Genomic DNA, 14756 nt, shown 5'->3' on the forward strand with positions numbered 1-14756 from the left:
TTATTTTCTACTTAAAGACAGCCATTTTTGATTCCAAGTAAATTCATATAACTATCAAATTCCATGAAAGGTCTGGCCCTTATTGATTCTAGGGAAGCCCTGTTTGTGAGTTCTCATGGTGGTTAATTTCTATTCATCAGGAATCTGTGTTTTAACATTATAACATAGTTCTAGGTTATAAAAATTTCCAGTTGAATGTGCCGTAGGATTCTTCTTATAAACTCATTTTATCAAATCCAACATTGTGTTGTCTTTCCTGACAGTGTGAAACAGAATATGCTGGTGTATAGTTTTTTGGGTATTTGTCTTTCTTGTCAGGGATTCTTTTATTGCTGTAAAAGACACATTTGTCCTTTAAAAAAATTAACCCTTTTAAATTCTTTAAGCTCTTATTTGAAAGAAAATAACTCCTTTAACCTCATAGTCTTTCATTATGGTCGTATTTCTTTACACGGATTCCTTCATAAGGGAAGGTGTGTGGCAGGGTAGAGGGTGGGAGAGATGAAATGACAAAAATGTCATGGAACAAAAGGCAAAGGGAGTGGTAATGATTGTAGTGAAGAAACAAACCATTTGTCCAGAGTGAGCGTGAATGACAGAAAAATGAACAGTCCTATCCAAAAGCAAAAGCATAAAAAACAAGATTCAGACCAGCACATTATCTTGTAAAAGGAATGCACTTCCTGTCTACAGTCCTTACTTCCTGGTATTACAACTATTAATTGTATTTTTGTATCAATATAAACCAGTGTAAATTGCCATGTCAACATTTCCCATTTAATGCCACAATATCATGTTGTAGTTTCAGATGATGAGCACTAGGTGGTGCTTTGCAAGCTCCTGAAGACTCGCCTCATGCTGTCATAAATTGAGATATAAAAGAATGCCTTTATTTATCAATCATCTTGGGAAATTTATTAGATTAATATAGAGACTCATTGAATTTTGGTGTGGTTTTGGGCAGTTATCTCTGTAGGATTATTGTTAGTCTTATTTGGAGTCCTGGTGCCATGTTTCAATGATGTGCTGATACATATGAGAACAGTCTTCATTCGGAATCTCATGTTCCTTGAGACTGATCTGTACCTGTAATGTTTCCATGCTGTAGTCTGCAAGTTTTGAAGTGTAAAAGTTGTGATTGGATTGCTGGCTGTTTCTCACACTTGAAATGCCCATTTTGCTTGTTGAGCACAATGCTGAATTGTAGAATAATCTTAGTGAGGAAAAGCAACTGTAGTGCAGATGCCTAACATTTCAGACAGCCACCATTGTGTTGTAATGAAGTTCATATGCTATACGCCATATTATTTTCCTAATGTTCATTTGTATGAAATTTTCTGTTTTCTTACTTTCAGAAACAACTGAATTGGGAAACAAGAAGGAACTCAAATCAATACCATTTATTTCATACCTCTCAAGCCTATTGGGTGCCCAGATGCTGTCAGATGAGCAGCCGATTACTGGTGTGGAGATTGAGTGTGAAGAGAAAGGGCAGTGCCCTTCCATATGCCATCTTTGCCATCGGCAGGGCAAGGATCAGGCCAGTCCTACTCCTGTGCTGCTGGAGATCACTCGTATAGTGCCACTGTACCATTTAATAGAGGGCAACATGACGAGAGAGGTAAGTGCAATACACAGTTTTGACATCTAGCCCTACCTGTGCAGTAATTGAAGACCCAAATGATAAAGCAGTTACATTACAACATGTTCAACAAGCAAAAAAAAGTGTAAATTTGTTGAAGAGGAATGAATAGTTTGTGTGACTTGTTAATAAAGAGTGCTCGCAAGGTGGAATTCAGACAGTATTATCAAGACAATACCAAGCAGCAACTCATGCTTAAAAAAAAGACCATTTTGCATTCAACAAGGTAAGGGATATATATGAAGGGACTGGAAACTATTTACACTTTTGTCAGCCAGTTTCAGCATCAAAGACTTCCAGGTTAGGCAAAACATGGGTTTGAAAACTTTCCATTGCTCTCAAGCATTGTGCTGTCTTCGGAACTGTTGAACAGAATTACATCAAAACAACATTTAACACATCAGCCACCTTTGTGGCTTCTCTGTTTAAAGCTGCTAAGATTCAAACTATGGGAAGTTTTTGCAATGGTTTTTCATTCTAGCTCGGTACTGGGATGAGACTGTCCTAATGTATTTCACTTACTGTTGCGGCTATCAGAGAGAGAAGAAAGTAAATCAGAGCAGGCTGGCTTTGTGACCAAGGTCCAGATTTCAAAGGGTAATGTTCACAGCAGTCCCTCAGTTCCATATTATTAATGGTTAGTTAGTATTCATTAATCAAAAAGAATAAACAAAACCCTTTCTTGAGTAACTGAAACCTAATTGACATTGTTTGTTGTCAAGCAATTGGTGAAATGGTTGTAAAACATTTTTCAAGAGTAAGAACAAGTCTTTAAATAAACTGATTTTTTTTTAGTTGTACAAAAGAAATATTTACAGACCTTTGAAAATCTCCTTTAATTAAGTTGTAACTCAATAGTATTAAGACCTACTGGACCGAAACTTCCTCAGGGCTCGGGAAATCCAACCTACGCACTTCCGCGTCTCACAAACTGCACGCTCGACCCATGTGTGACTTCACATTTATATTGTTTCATACCAGAGTCAGGTTCACAGTGCAGTTTGCGAGCCGTGAACCAGTGCAGGAGGAGTATGGGTAGAGGGGTGGGCCGGTTAGAAAGCTCACCTTGGTTCTCCAACACATTATCCCAGCTTCTAGCAGTGTTTAAAGGCCCCCTAAAGCTCAACCCCCACCTCCCTCACCCCCCACCTGCCCCATGCCTGCCAATGCCCCTTGTATTGCTCATACCACCTCTATGCCCCCATGTAGCCTCCAGGTCCCTTCAGATCACCCATGCCATCTCTATGCCCCCATATATCCTTCATGCTCCTGCAGATCACCTGCCACTGCTATGCCCTTCATGTATCTGCCATGCCTCCTCAGGTTTTCCCATCCCACCTCATGCCCCCACGTAACCTCCAAAGCAATTCACCCAGCATGCACTGCATACGGTCCTCAGATTTCATGCAATAAAAATTGAAAATATTTTACATTTGTTACGATCCTTGCTGATATTACGACTGGACAAGTCAGATTGCAGAGGGAATCTGGCTTGATAGACCCTAACTTTGTGTTTTAACTGTGAAGGAAAGTTACTGAACAACTTCACAGGCATCTGCTGATAAAATTTTAACACTGGGAATAAAACATTTATTAAACAAGAAAAATGAACTATATTACACCAGGCAAAGAAATTGGAAAGATCGCAATATGAACACAAGAATATGATTCAAGTATTTACTATTCCCTCACTCCAGCTATATCTTTACAGACACATACAAATAGGAAAGACAAAACAATTTATCATATCTAATCTAATATTCATGGTAAGTACATATGAATCAATTGGCGAACTGTGTTCAGACACACCACACTCCAAAGTAAATGACAGATGCGACCAAAGCAGATTCTATGGATTTCTCAGCGACCCGCTCAGATGTTTGTCACACTGTGAGCCAACCAAAACTCTGTCTGTCTCACAAGGGTTTCCAATCTCCACCTTTGAAGAACTTGTCTTAGAATTCTCTTCAAATGCCGCTCCCACACTGACAACTTCCACAGGAACCCACCTCCAGGTTCTCAACCTTGCCTTCTGAGATTCCTTTCCCCTGGATCTCTGTGTACATTCAAGCATCACCTTCCAAGCACACTTTCATATCTTTGCCGTGCCAGGTTTAATACCTCTGTTCCAAAGGGTACCTTTGCCCTTACATGCAGCATGGAATCACCAAACTTCAGCTGCCTTCTCAGATCTTCTGGGCTTCTTTCTCGAGCCCACTTCGCTACAAGTCTGTTCCTCACAGTTCTTTCTTTAACTCGGAGCCCTATTTTTCTCTGCTCCAGTCATTTATTTTGACACAATGGGACCTATTTCTGTTCCCTGTCTTTGTCCCTGTCTTGGACTTTCTCCTGGGACCTCTTTCTGTCCCACTCCCTGATTTGGATCCTTCTTCTTGATTTGGGACCTTCTCCTTGACCCCTCCAAGTGTCCTGCTCCCTGGGGCACCTTCCATCTAGTGGCGCTCTGGTTCAGGTCACCTGACCTGAAGTTCTGCGCTGTTTCACTTCTTTGCTTCCTTTTCTTCTGCGTATGTGTGCAGGGCTAGTTCCTGGCCTGAAGAATGGAAAAACACCAACTGTGCATGTGTGGCAATTTCCTGGCTGGTGCATATGTAGAAGTCCCGAGGCCTGCTGGGAACTGGGGTTTCTGGCCTCCGAACCCCCGGACTCAACTTAAGGTAATTTTTTATGAGTCAGCAACATTCCCTGGGCAGAAAAAAATCATTATCTAATAAAATTCTCCATTTATTGATGCTGAAAAAAATGCATTCTGGCATGTGAAAAAAACTGATACTTGTATTCCTATTATTTTGTACCAACAAACCAGAAACCACAACAAAGGCACAATCAGTTATTACAACTTCTTGAAACTGTCATTCATTCTCAGATAAATGGAACTCCTATTGTGCTGAAACCCATTAGCATTTGAAGCTCAGTCAAGCATTGAAAATGGCCACAGCTGCCCAAACATTACGCTGCTCTCTGGAAAGTAAAGAACAGCAGCTGCTCATTTGAATTTCAAAGCAGGGTGCCTGTCAATCAATGTAGGGAAGCAGATGATTAGATTTTTTTCAAGTGTGAAAACCAGGTGTTGCTTTTTATCAGCCAGAGCAATTTAAATCACAGTAGAAAAGATAACAGCACAAGCTGACAACACATTTTGATACATTTTTCACTGCATTATGATGCTTTTTCCATTAGAAGTGTACCAAGGGTCAACTTACCTTAAAAGGACAGATCTCTATAATGAATCACTGCATTAAAAACACATTCACATTACAATACAGCCCCAGTAGTGATATTTGAAGTTGTGAAAATATTTTACACTTACATTTCAGAATGTTCCAGGCTCTTCAGCAGGCTTTCCATTTTCTTCACAAACTGTCAAACTGGCATGCTTATACTGGGCTTCAAAACCCTTCGCCACCAAAAACAAAAATGATGTGCAGGAGAAATTCCGATTTTCCCCTATGTAAAATGGGGAACCCAAGTTTAGTGGGGGTGACTGTGCGTCTTCACAGTAAGCATTCCCGACCTGCAAAAAAGCCAGAGGAAAATGCTGCAGGGTCAGGAATACAGAAAAAAATTGGATTTCTTCAAAGTAAAAATAAGTATGGCCAGAAACACGGTTCCAAACCCTGACAAAAATTCAGCCCATTTCTTCAGTCAAAAAAAATAGCCTTTTTCTTTTGTCAAACGAGGTTGAAGAGCCAGAAGGTCTCCAATGTGTGTTGAAGTGAGGGTGACTCACTTCAAAGCTGGCCTTTGATTTGTAAGGCTGTGAGGTTGTAATAGGAAAGGAAGATTCAGGAAATTAAGGTGTGTTGAAGTGAGGGTGACGCTTTTTGATACAACTTATGTCATCACATTATGTGTTCATTAAAAAATATAAATGCTTTAACTTGTTCATGAAGGTAATGACCCTTTAACTTGCACACATGCCATTTTTTAGGAGGAATGAAAATTTACTTATGAAGGGGTGTCCCATTTTTTGTATGTTATGCATAATTAGGTTGGCCTTTGCCATCACAGATCCAGATTTTCATATATATGTGTGTGTATATATATATATATATATAAAATTAAATCAATTTATTGTAATGTGTCAGGTATCCTCCACCTTCCTCCTCCTTCATTCTTTTTCAGTTTCTCAGAATAGTGGAACACTTAGGGTAGGATTTTGCCCTTGATGGGCGGGTGGGCAGCCGATCGCCGCTGCCGAAACGGGCCCCGCTGCCATTTTACATGGGTGGGCCAATTAAAGCCTGCCCAGCGTGCTGCTTCCTGTGCAGGGGGGGTGGGGGGAGGGGGTGGATTCTTCAACTGCGAGAGTGTGCTCTTTCGCGCATGCGCGTGAAAGAGCACACATCTCCCTGAGGCTATGTGCTGCCTCAGGGAGATTGCTGAAAGGCTGCCAAAGATTAAAAATAGGAAAATAAAAAAATCATTAACATGTCCCCCTCATGTGAAAATGTCACACGAGATGGGACATGTTAATGAAGTACACAAAACATTTATTAAACATTTTAAAATCTGATATCAAACCTCATCCCGCCATTGGATGAGGTTTGTAAAAAAATCACTTACCCGCCTGCTCGTTGGGCCCGTGCCCTGAGCCGAAGTTCGCACAGGCCCCTCAGATTCCTGATCGATTGGTAAGTTAATGGCCTTAACAAGGCCTTTACTTAATGGTGGGCACGCGTACCGCTGCATAGCGCACCCGCCGACCTAACTATCGCGATGCCTTGCGCTGACGTCAGCACGCTCGCATGACGTCAGCACACGACATTTTAAGTGCTGACAGCTGGGCTCCGCCACCTGCACGTTAGCCAGAAGATTCAGCCCTTAATTTCCTGAATCTTCCTTTCCTATTACAACCTCACAGCCTTACAAATCAAAGGCCAGCTTCAGCATTCATTGAAGAAAGAAAGAAAGACTTGCATTTATACAGTGCTTTTCATGACCTCAGGGCATCTTGCAGCGCTTTACAACCAATGAATTACTTCTGAAGAGGACTCACTTTTGCACTGTAGGGAAATACAGCAACAAGTACATGCACAGCAAGCTCCCACAAAACAGCAATGTGACAATGACCAGATAATCTTTTTCAGTAATGTTGATTGAGAGATAACTATTAAACAGGACCCTTGCTGTTCTTTAAAATATGAGATCTTTCACATTGACTTTGGAGAGCAGGCATTGCCTTGGTTTAACATCTCACCAGAATGATGACACCTCCAACAGTGCAGTGCTCCCTCACAATTGCATTTGAGCATCAGCCTACACTATTGTGCTCAAATCTCAAGGGTGGGACTTGAACCTGTAACCTTCTAATTTAGCAACCGGAGAGCTACCAAGTGAGCCACAATTGACATTTGTACTTTAATTTACCATGCCTTTGTATAATTAGTGAAATCCTCTACTTTCTAAGCTTGCCGAGCTCACTTTGGTACTCATACATATGCTAGTGTGATCCACCTTAGCAAGGGAATTCTTTTTTTTATTGTTGTTACTGCACTAACAACAACAGCCTGCATTTATATAGCACACTTAATTTTGTCAAACATCCTACGGTACTTCACTGGAGCATAATCAAATAAATATTGACACAAAGCCAAATAAGATATTACAATGGGTAGATGTAGGTTCAAAGAGTATTTTAAAGGAGGAGAGTGAAGCAGAGGTATTTAAGGATGGAATTCCAAAGCTATGGTCTAGGCAGCTGAAAGCATGGCTGTTAAAGGTGGTGTGAAGGAAGTGACAGGTTGTACCAGGGACCTGAATTAGAAATTATAGAATATTTTAGGGTTTGAGGAAGTTACAAAGCTAATAATCTGAGCAAATTGGGGAAATTCTTGTGCAACAGTTGCTATATGTATTTTTTGCAAAAGGTACCAATGGATTTGTTTCTGCATCTTTTACACAGAAAGTATTTCTTAGCCTTCAAAGATATTACCATTAACACCAGAAAACCAAGATTCTGCTTTTGCAAAAGGGCATAAACCTAGTATTATTTGAACATGCTGCCCTATCGTGGTTATGGCTACTTGATTGTTTTCCTTTCTTTCATCTTGAGGAACTTTGGTGACGAGCCAAGATTGTACAGAACACAATAAAAGTTGAAATAAGGAAAAGGTTAAGCGAGAAGATAAGATAAATCAAGAACTAGCGTTTAGGTGACTCAAAACTTGGATTTAAATTGCCTATAGGTTATAAGAGAAAAGGGAGCCCCAAAAAAGCAAGGAATTCCATTTTCTTGAGGTGCTGGTATGAAATGTGTTAAAATAGGAATTGGTGTAATGAGTCTTGATGCAACCCAGTTGAGTTTTAGTTGCCTAATTTGTGGATGTTTTTGACTGTAAGTGGAGTATTCACAAATTGTGTCCCAAGTTTTGAGCATTGCAACTTAAATTGATGAAAATTCAACCAGGGTCTTGAAAATAAGTCCACGTTTGCACATTATTGACCAGTGACTCAGTCCAATATTTTGGCTGGAATAATTTGACACATTCCCAAAATCCATAAATAATTCCAATGTTGGTTTGTTCCCCCACCCCAGGACTATTAGACAAATTTAACGAAGTTGATTTCATTAGGTAGAAAAAGGTTGAAAAATAACATAAATTAAATGTCTATGTAAATTGTTATTTATCCTCTTGGGTACTAAGCCCTCCCAAATCCTTATCTCAATCCCCAGCACTCCTGAAATTTCCCACTCTCCTACTGCTGACCGACATGTGCGGGGCAAGTTTTTTTACACAGAGGGTAGTGAGTGTCTGGAATTCGCTGCCAGAGGAGGTGGTGGAAGCAGGTACGATAGTGGTGTTTAAGAGGCAGCTTGACAAATACATGAATAGGGTGGGAATAGAGGGATACGGACCCGGAAGTGCAAAATGTTTTAGTTGACGAGCAATATGGTCGGCGCAGGCTTGGAGGGCCGAAGGGCCTGTTCCTGTGCTATACTTTTCTTTGTTCTTTGTTCCTCTTGGATATGCCTACACCATCCCTCTGTGCCTCAATTGCCATCCTTCAAATGGCACATCAAAATATTCATCGTTGCCTCCTTATCGGCAGTAACCTCAAAATGCCCCATCCTACTCTCTCACCAACTATTCCACCCAGTGTACATGCTAGGTGCGATCTTGCCAATCTTTTTCCTGTCTCATTCATCCCTCCCAACACTGACCCTGTGGACTCTGCCAGTTGATTGGCTGTCATCCCCTCTCCACATCTCCCTCCAGCATTCTGTTCAACTTGTGAACAAGGCCCTTGCCATTCATGAGCTTATTTTAGATGATTGCATCAACTTTATAGCCTTGTTGAAAACCTGGTTGAGGGGCAATGGCACCTTCCCCCATAATGAAGCTTCCTGATTGGTTGTAATATCCACTAATTGCCCCACCCAAACTGCATCAATGGTGGTTTGACTGTTACCACCAAATAGCACCTTGGTCTGTCCCCTGTCACATCTAGCATCTTCTCTTCCTTTGAGGATATCACCTTGTTCTCATCTCTCATTTCAAATCCCCTTTTATCGTGCCCACCCAAGTACTGAGTCATTTTTCTTACTGAGATTGCTTCACTATTTTACTATCTCAGCCTCTGCACCAGGTGACTTTTCAACCTCGGTGTTTTCAACTTCCATCTCAACTCATTAAGCTCCCTATCCTGTGAATCTACTGTTCTACAATTGTCTCGAAATCTCCTACATCATTTTAATTCCCTTTTCCCTGTTCACATACTCTGCCTTTTATAGAACTGAGCTTCCTATCATCCCTCTTCATCTCACCCTATAGGCAATACTTCCATCCTTTCTCCCTCATGAGCTCAACTACTCTGTGTGATAGCAAGATTTACATTCGCACCTCTCGTTCTGTTAAAAGGTTGTTCCCTGAATCCTTATTGGATTCATTTATGACCATCTTGTATTTATGGCTTCTAGTCTTACACTCCCCTACAAATGGAAGCATCCACAATTTTTGGAGACATGCATTAGGACACTGCCTCACCCCTCTCTTTTTGTGTGAAAAGGAAGAGCCCCAGCCTGTTTGGTACAATTTATGTTTGCATTTTGTAAATGAAAAAATCTAGAACGTTCCTTCCACAAGCCATTCTGTGAAACCTTACCTGAAAGGATGCAAAGCAGCTTCACTCTCCTTTCCCTGAAATAAAATCCAAGGCAAATGTGGTTTAAGCCCATGTCCTTTCCATCGCTTTGACTAAATTCTGGTTTCTGTGTTGAATTTTAACAAGCCCAGCAGAGAGCAAAGAAATTTACAACCCCAAAGTACGAGATGTCTCTTGGAATGACCGGACTTTGCACATGAATGTGCTATTATTTAGGAACTCTACAAAACAACAGTCCGTCCCACGTTTAAAACAACGCCTAACTTTCAGAGGACTTTTCGGTCCATTGGGAGGGAACAGCTAACCACTTTTAGACAAATTTCTGCTTAAAATGAATTTAGGAAAACACATGCCTTAGTCCTGTTCATTTTGGTCACAAAATCCCAAACCGTGTTCACACATGCAAGAAAGGATTAAGAGACTTTGGAATAACGTTTGTTAGTCATTAAGAGCCTCACTAATAAATGTGTCCCGCAGTTTTAATGAAACTAAAGCAGCAGAGAATGCAGACAGGTATAAAATACATCTGGCTGGATCTCAAGATGTTCACTAAAGGCAGATAAATTTAAGTCATTATTAGGGAAACCAACAGGTACAATGAGTCTTATTCCTGGAAACAAATATTATCCTAACAATAAAATAAAAGCAAAATACAGCAGATCCTGAAAATCTGAAACAAAAATAGCTGGAAAAACTCAGCAGGTCTGACAGCATCTGCAGAGAGGAATACAGTTAATGTTTCGAGTCTGTATAGATCTTCATCAGAACTGATGAAGTTCTGATGAAGAGCCATATGGACTCGAAATGTTAACTGTATTCCTCACTGCAGATGCTGTCAGACCTGCTGAGATTATCCGGACAATCATGTTTGGTGTATGTATTCATGTGGTAAATTGCATTTATGTAACAATATTAATACTGTACCAACTACCTGTATCAGGCAGCAAAACTCATTGGTGGCCAGCAGCAGAAATCACCAAAACCGCACACCTTTGTGACATGCATTGGGAACACCATAATGCATGAGATAACGTCACCACGTACGTGAGTGATGTCAGTTTGTACGGTGTGAGATCACCCACATAAACTGTGACATCATCCTACACTTGGTGACATTGTCATGTTTGGGGATTCAGGGATTCGGAGAAACAATAGGGGTGGGTGGATTGGGAAATAAGTATTAAAACAAACCTGACTTTTGTGTCCCTTTCACATCGAGGCTGCTGCAGACAGGGAAACGAATGAGCACAGGCCCCTACTTACCAGGTTAATGGGCTAAGGGTCCAAACACCGGATGTGAAGCCATCTGGTACCAGACAGAGGCCAAACTGGTTAAAAAACTAGATTGTCTGGTACAAACCCAGATGTCTGGCCACCCTAACTAGCAACCAATTGCCATAACCATAGGCATCAATTATAGAGCTGCCAATTAAACCAACAAAAATGAAGCAGCAGACAGCAGCATTATCAAAACACTTTGTTGCACTTAGATCATTTCTCAAACACGTCCTCAGGATATTTAATATTTTATTTTAAAATGGAGCCAGAAGGTGTCAATCTCAGAAAGGGGGGCTTGCAGTGTTGGCAGGAATGCTAGATGTTATTTTAATAATTTCTTCTGAGAGAAAATTAATTGAGGAACACTGAAAATGAAAGTTCTGTTTGGAAGCAGTGAGTAACTTAATGACGGGTAATGGCGAGGTGCTACTTGAACTGTCCATAATAGTTGTCCACTTTGTCGCTATTTCAGATTCTTTTCTAGCCATCTTATGTATTGGATAAATCACGCTTGCATGAATATGCTGGCTTTAACAGGTGGGGCTAGTGATTTATCAAGCAATTTATACATTGAAACATCATTTTATAGTTTGAAACACCACAAAATGCTTTGCACACGATGATATTTTGAAGCACATTGTTCTGATGGTTGAATCACATTGGTTTTTGCTGCACTGAGTCCCTGTCTTCTCAGATTACACACTTGAAGCCTCAGTTGCTGCAGACACAATTTGCATCATGCAGGACAGTTTATGCACTGGGAGCTTTTGTTTTAAATAAACCAAGTTTAAATGTAATTGTGAAATGAAATGGTATAATAAAATGTTATAATTTATCCAACAATGTCACACCTCTCTAACACTTTGTATAAAACTATGGTAATACAGCTGAGAAAGTGTTACTGTGTTCAAAGAATGAAAGAACTTGAACTTATAGAGCACCTCTCATGACTTCAGGATTTCCCAGAGCACATCACAGCCAATGAAGTTCTTTTGGAGTACAGCCACTGTTGTACTGTAGGAAAACTCAGCAGCCAATTTGTGCATGGCAAAGCGCCACAAAAAGCAATGAAACATACAAAATACTGTGCCTGTGCAATGTGATGTTTTGCTGTGTTATAGTGATAGTATTGCAAGTCTCTGCTGCTGATGGGGAGCTCCCCGATTTAAAAACAGGGTTTGGAGTTATATAGGGCTATAGCACCATAGTCCTGATTACCCAACTCATGCTCACCACTGGTGAGGCTCTATGCTCGCCTTTGCCTTTGAAGTAGTAAAACGTCTCGAGGCGCAGAATCTATTATCAGAATAGAAGCGGACAAAAATGGACTCCAAGCCAAAGAAGGACGCATTAAGGCAGGTGGCAAAAAGAAAGATATTAGAAGAGGTGATGAAAATTTTGATCAAAGAGGTAGGTTTTGAGGAGCATCTTAAAGGAGGAGAAAGAGATGGAGAGGTTTAGGGAGGGAATTCACATGAAATTCCTTTGTCCGCTATTTTTAGAGGTGTTAACCTGTTGTGTTTATTGGGATGTTGAAAGGAGGTATTCAGATCCACCATTGCGGGTTGACATTGATCTTGTGGTTACTCTTCCAGTTCAGTTCAGATACTGAGAGAATCAAATTGTAATTTAAAACTTGCATAGGGGGAGTTCAGGAAGCTGCAGGAGAAAAATAGCTCATCCGTACCATTTTTTGCAAAAGGGCCAAATGTGTAAAATGCATGTGATTATCTATATGAATATATTATTTCAAGAATCCTTTTTAAAAACATTAAACATTTCACAAAATAAACCCTTAAAATACTTGGGAAGTGTTGGTACTGCAGGAGTTGAAGATGTGACAGCGTTACAAGCTAACTCCAGAATTGGTTTGCAGTCAGAAGCTGAACTGGCATAGCGGCCGGAATTTTCTGCCCCCACCAGTGGCGGGATTCATGGTGGGCGGAGGCTGAGAATACGACGTGAGTGAAAAAAATGAGCACCCGAATGGAACTCTCCCACCAGCCCACACCCTCCACCAGCCCGGCCTATCATCCGCCCTGCCGACCGGAGTTCATGCCAGTCCAAAACATGACCGGACCAACATGGCGTGCAAATGGTGACGACTTACAGGGTTGGCAGACTGGTCCACTCGGTGGAAGGCGCTGATGACCAGGGAGGTGAGGAGAGGGCAGGTGAGGAGTGGGCAGACAACACGAGGTGGGTGGCTGGGTATGCCTGAGGGAGGGAGCAGTGGGAATGCCAGGGTTGGGGGTATGTAACCATCCAGTCTTGCCGTGGGGGGTGGAGAGGGGTGGGATTTGGTTTGAGGGAGTGGTGGGGGTGGGGGGGGAATGGTGCAGGGTCTGTGAAAGCTGGGTGTGGAGGGAATGCAGAGGACAGAAGGGTGAAAGCAGGGACAGTGAGGTGGGGAGGGCTCAGAGGAAGGGGCCGCAATGGGTGGTGGTGTCCATCATGGAATGCTGTGGGGCAGACCAAGGGTACTGGTGGTAGGAGGGAACAGTAACAGTTAAAGGGGGCAGTGGGGTATAGTAGGGTGGAAGAATGAGGGTCCGTCAGTGGTGGGTGAAGGGCTGGTTTGGGTTGTTGGAGGGGACTTAGAGGTGTATGCAGATCCTAGGGGTGGGCAGGATAAGGGTGGGCATGGGGACCATGACTGGGGTGGACTTGTTGGAGCAGGAAGGCATGTGGATAGTAACTGTGATGAGCTGTAGGGTTATAGGGGTGGGTTCAAGGGTGAGATTATAGGTAACATGGGTGGGGGGAGCTCAGTAGTGATGGGGGTAGGGTGTAGGTTTCATGTGGAGAGTAGAATGTGTTTGAAACTGTCTCAAAAGAAACGCACACTATCCTGATGTTGAGGCACTGTCCACACTCATGATGTCCAGCTCAGGAAATGTTGGCTAGGAGGAGGGTCATTGGGTGGGCTCAACCAGACAACAGAAGGTGAACCCTAGTATGCTGTCCTGACAAGGGAAAGGTATTTCTAGAGACTAGGCAGTGGATGGCAAGGCAACAACGTGTGTGGAAGGCTTTTCGCGCATGGCCCGCAAGGGCCCTGGCAAAGATTGATGCCTCCAGGCACAGGCATGATTCAGGGGCGCATAGACCCAGCCTAGGTCGACCCCTTGAAATGGTGCGGTGTGTGTGGGGTGGGGGGGGTGGGGGCGGCGCTGGAGAGTGGTGCGCGCAGGCACTAAAATGAACAGAAGCAATAAAAACCCAGCAGACCACCATGAAGTGCAATTAAACATATTTTTTCAACTGTGCAACAACTACTTACAACGCTTGTATTCTTGTGCTAGCAGAGTGAACTTAGAATTTCTTAATTTTCCTTACACTACCACTGCATCCCACACATCTGCAGCAGCTTGGAGGCAGGCTGCTGAATACTATGCCCTTTTGTCTCCGATGACCTTGGCGGCCTTCCTCTGGAGGCCAAAGGCCTGGAAGTCCCCAGCCTTTTTAAGTTCTCCTGCTCTGGGGTTGATGGGGGTCACAGGCAGAGGGGACTCAGAATGCCTGTACACCCTTGGACAGTCCTGAGTGTTGGCCCTTGTGGGGCAGGGGGATGGGGGGGGTGGCCAGCCTGATGCTCCTTCTCCCTTTTGGCGCCCGAGGGACCCGCATGACTCCTTGAGGGAAAGAGGCATCTGGAGGAAGGTCAAGGTACCCTGTCCTTCTCTCATGTAGCTAGCGCAAAAGTTCG

The 14756-nt window shown here is 42.4% G+C and overlaps 1 protein-coding gene across 3 annotated transcripts in view; it reads left to right on the forward strand.

The window, feature by feature from the left end:
• LOC121280872 (astrotactin-2-like) overlaps nt 1–14756 on the forward strand; it is a 1734361-nt gene that overhangs the window by 1123652 nt on the left and 595953 nt on the right. For all 3 annotated transcript variants that reach the window (XM_041193192.1, XM_041193193.1, XM_041193194.1), the window contains one exon: nt 1356–1621. In XM_041193192.1, coding sequence (XP_041049126.1) covers nt 1356–1621 — 266 coding nt within the window. The remainder of the gene's footprint in view (nt 1–1355; nt 1622–14756) is intronic.

The sequence above is a fragment of the Carcharodon carcharias genome, chromosome 8, assembly GCF_017639515.1.
Source record: "Carcharodon carcharias isolate sCarCar2 chromosome 8, sCarCar2.pri, whole genome shotgun sequence".
NCBI lineage: Eukaryota > Metazoa > Chordata > Chondrichthyes > Lamniformes > Lamnidae > Carcharodon > Carcharodon carcharias.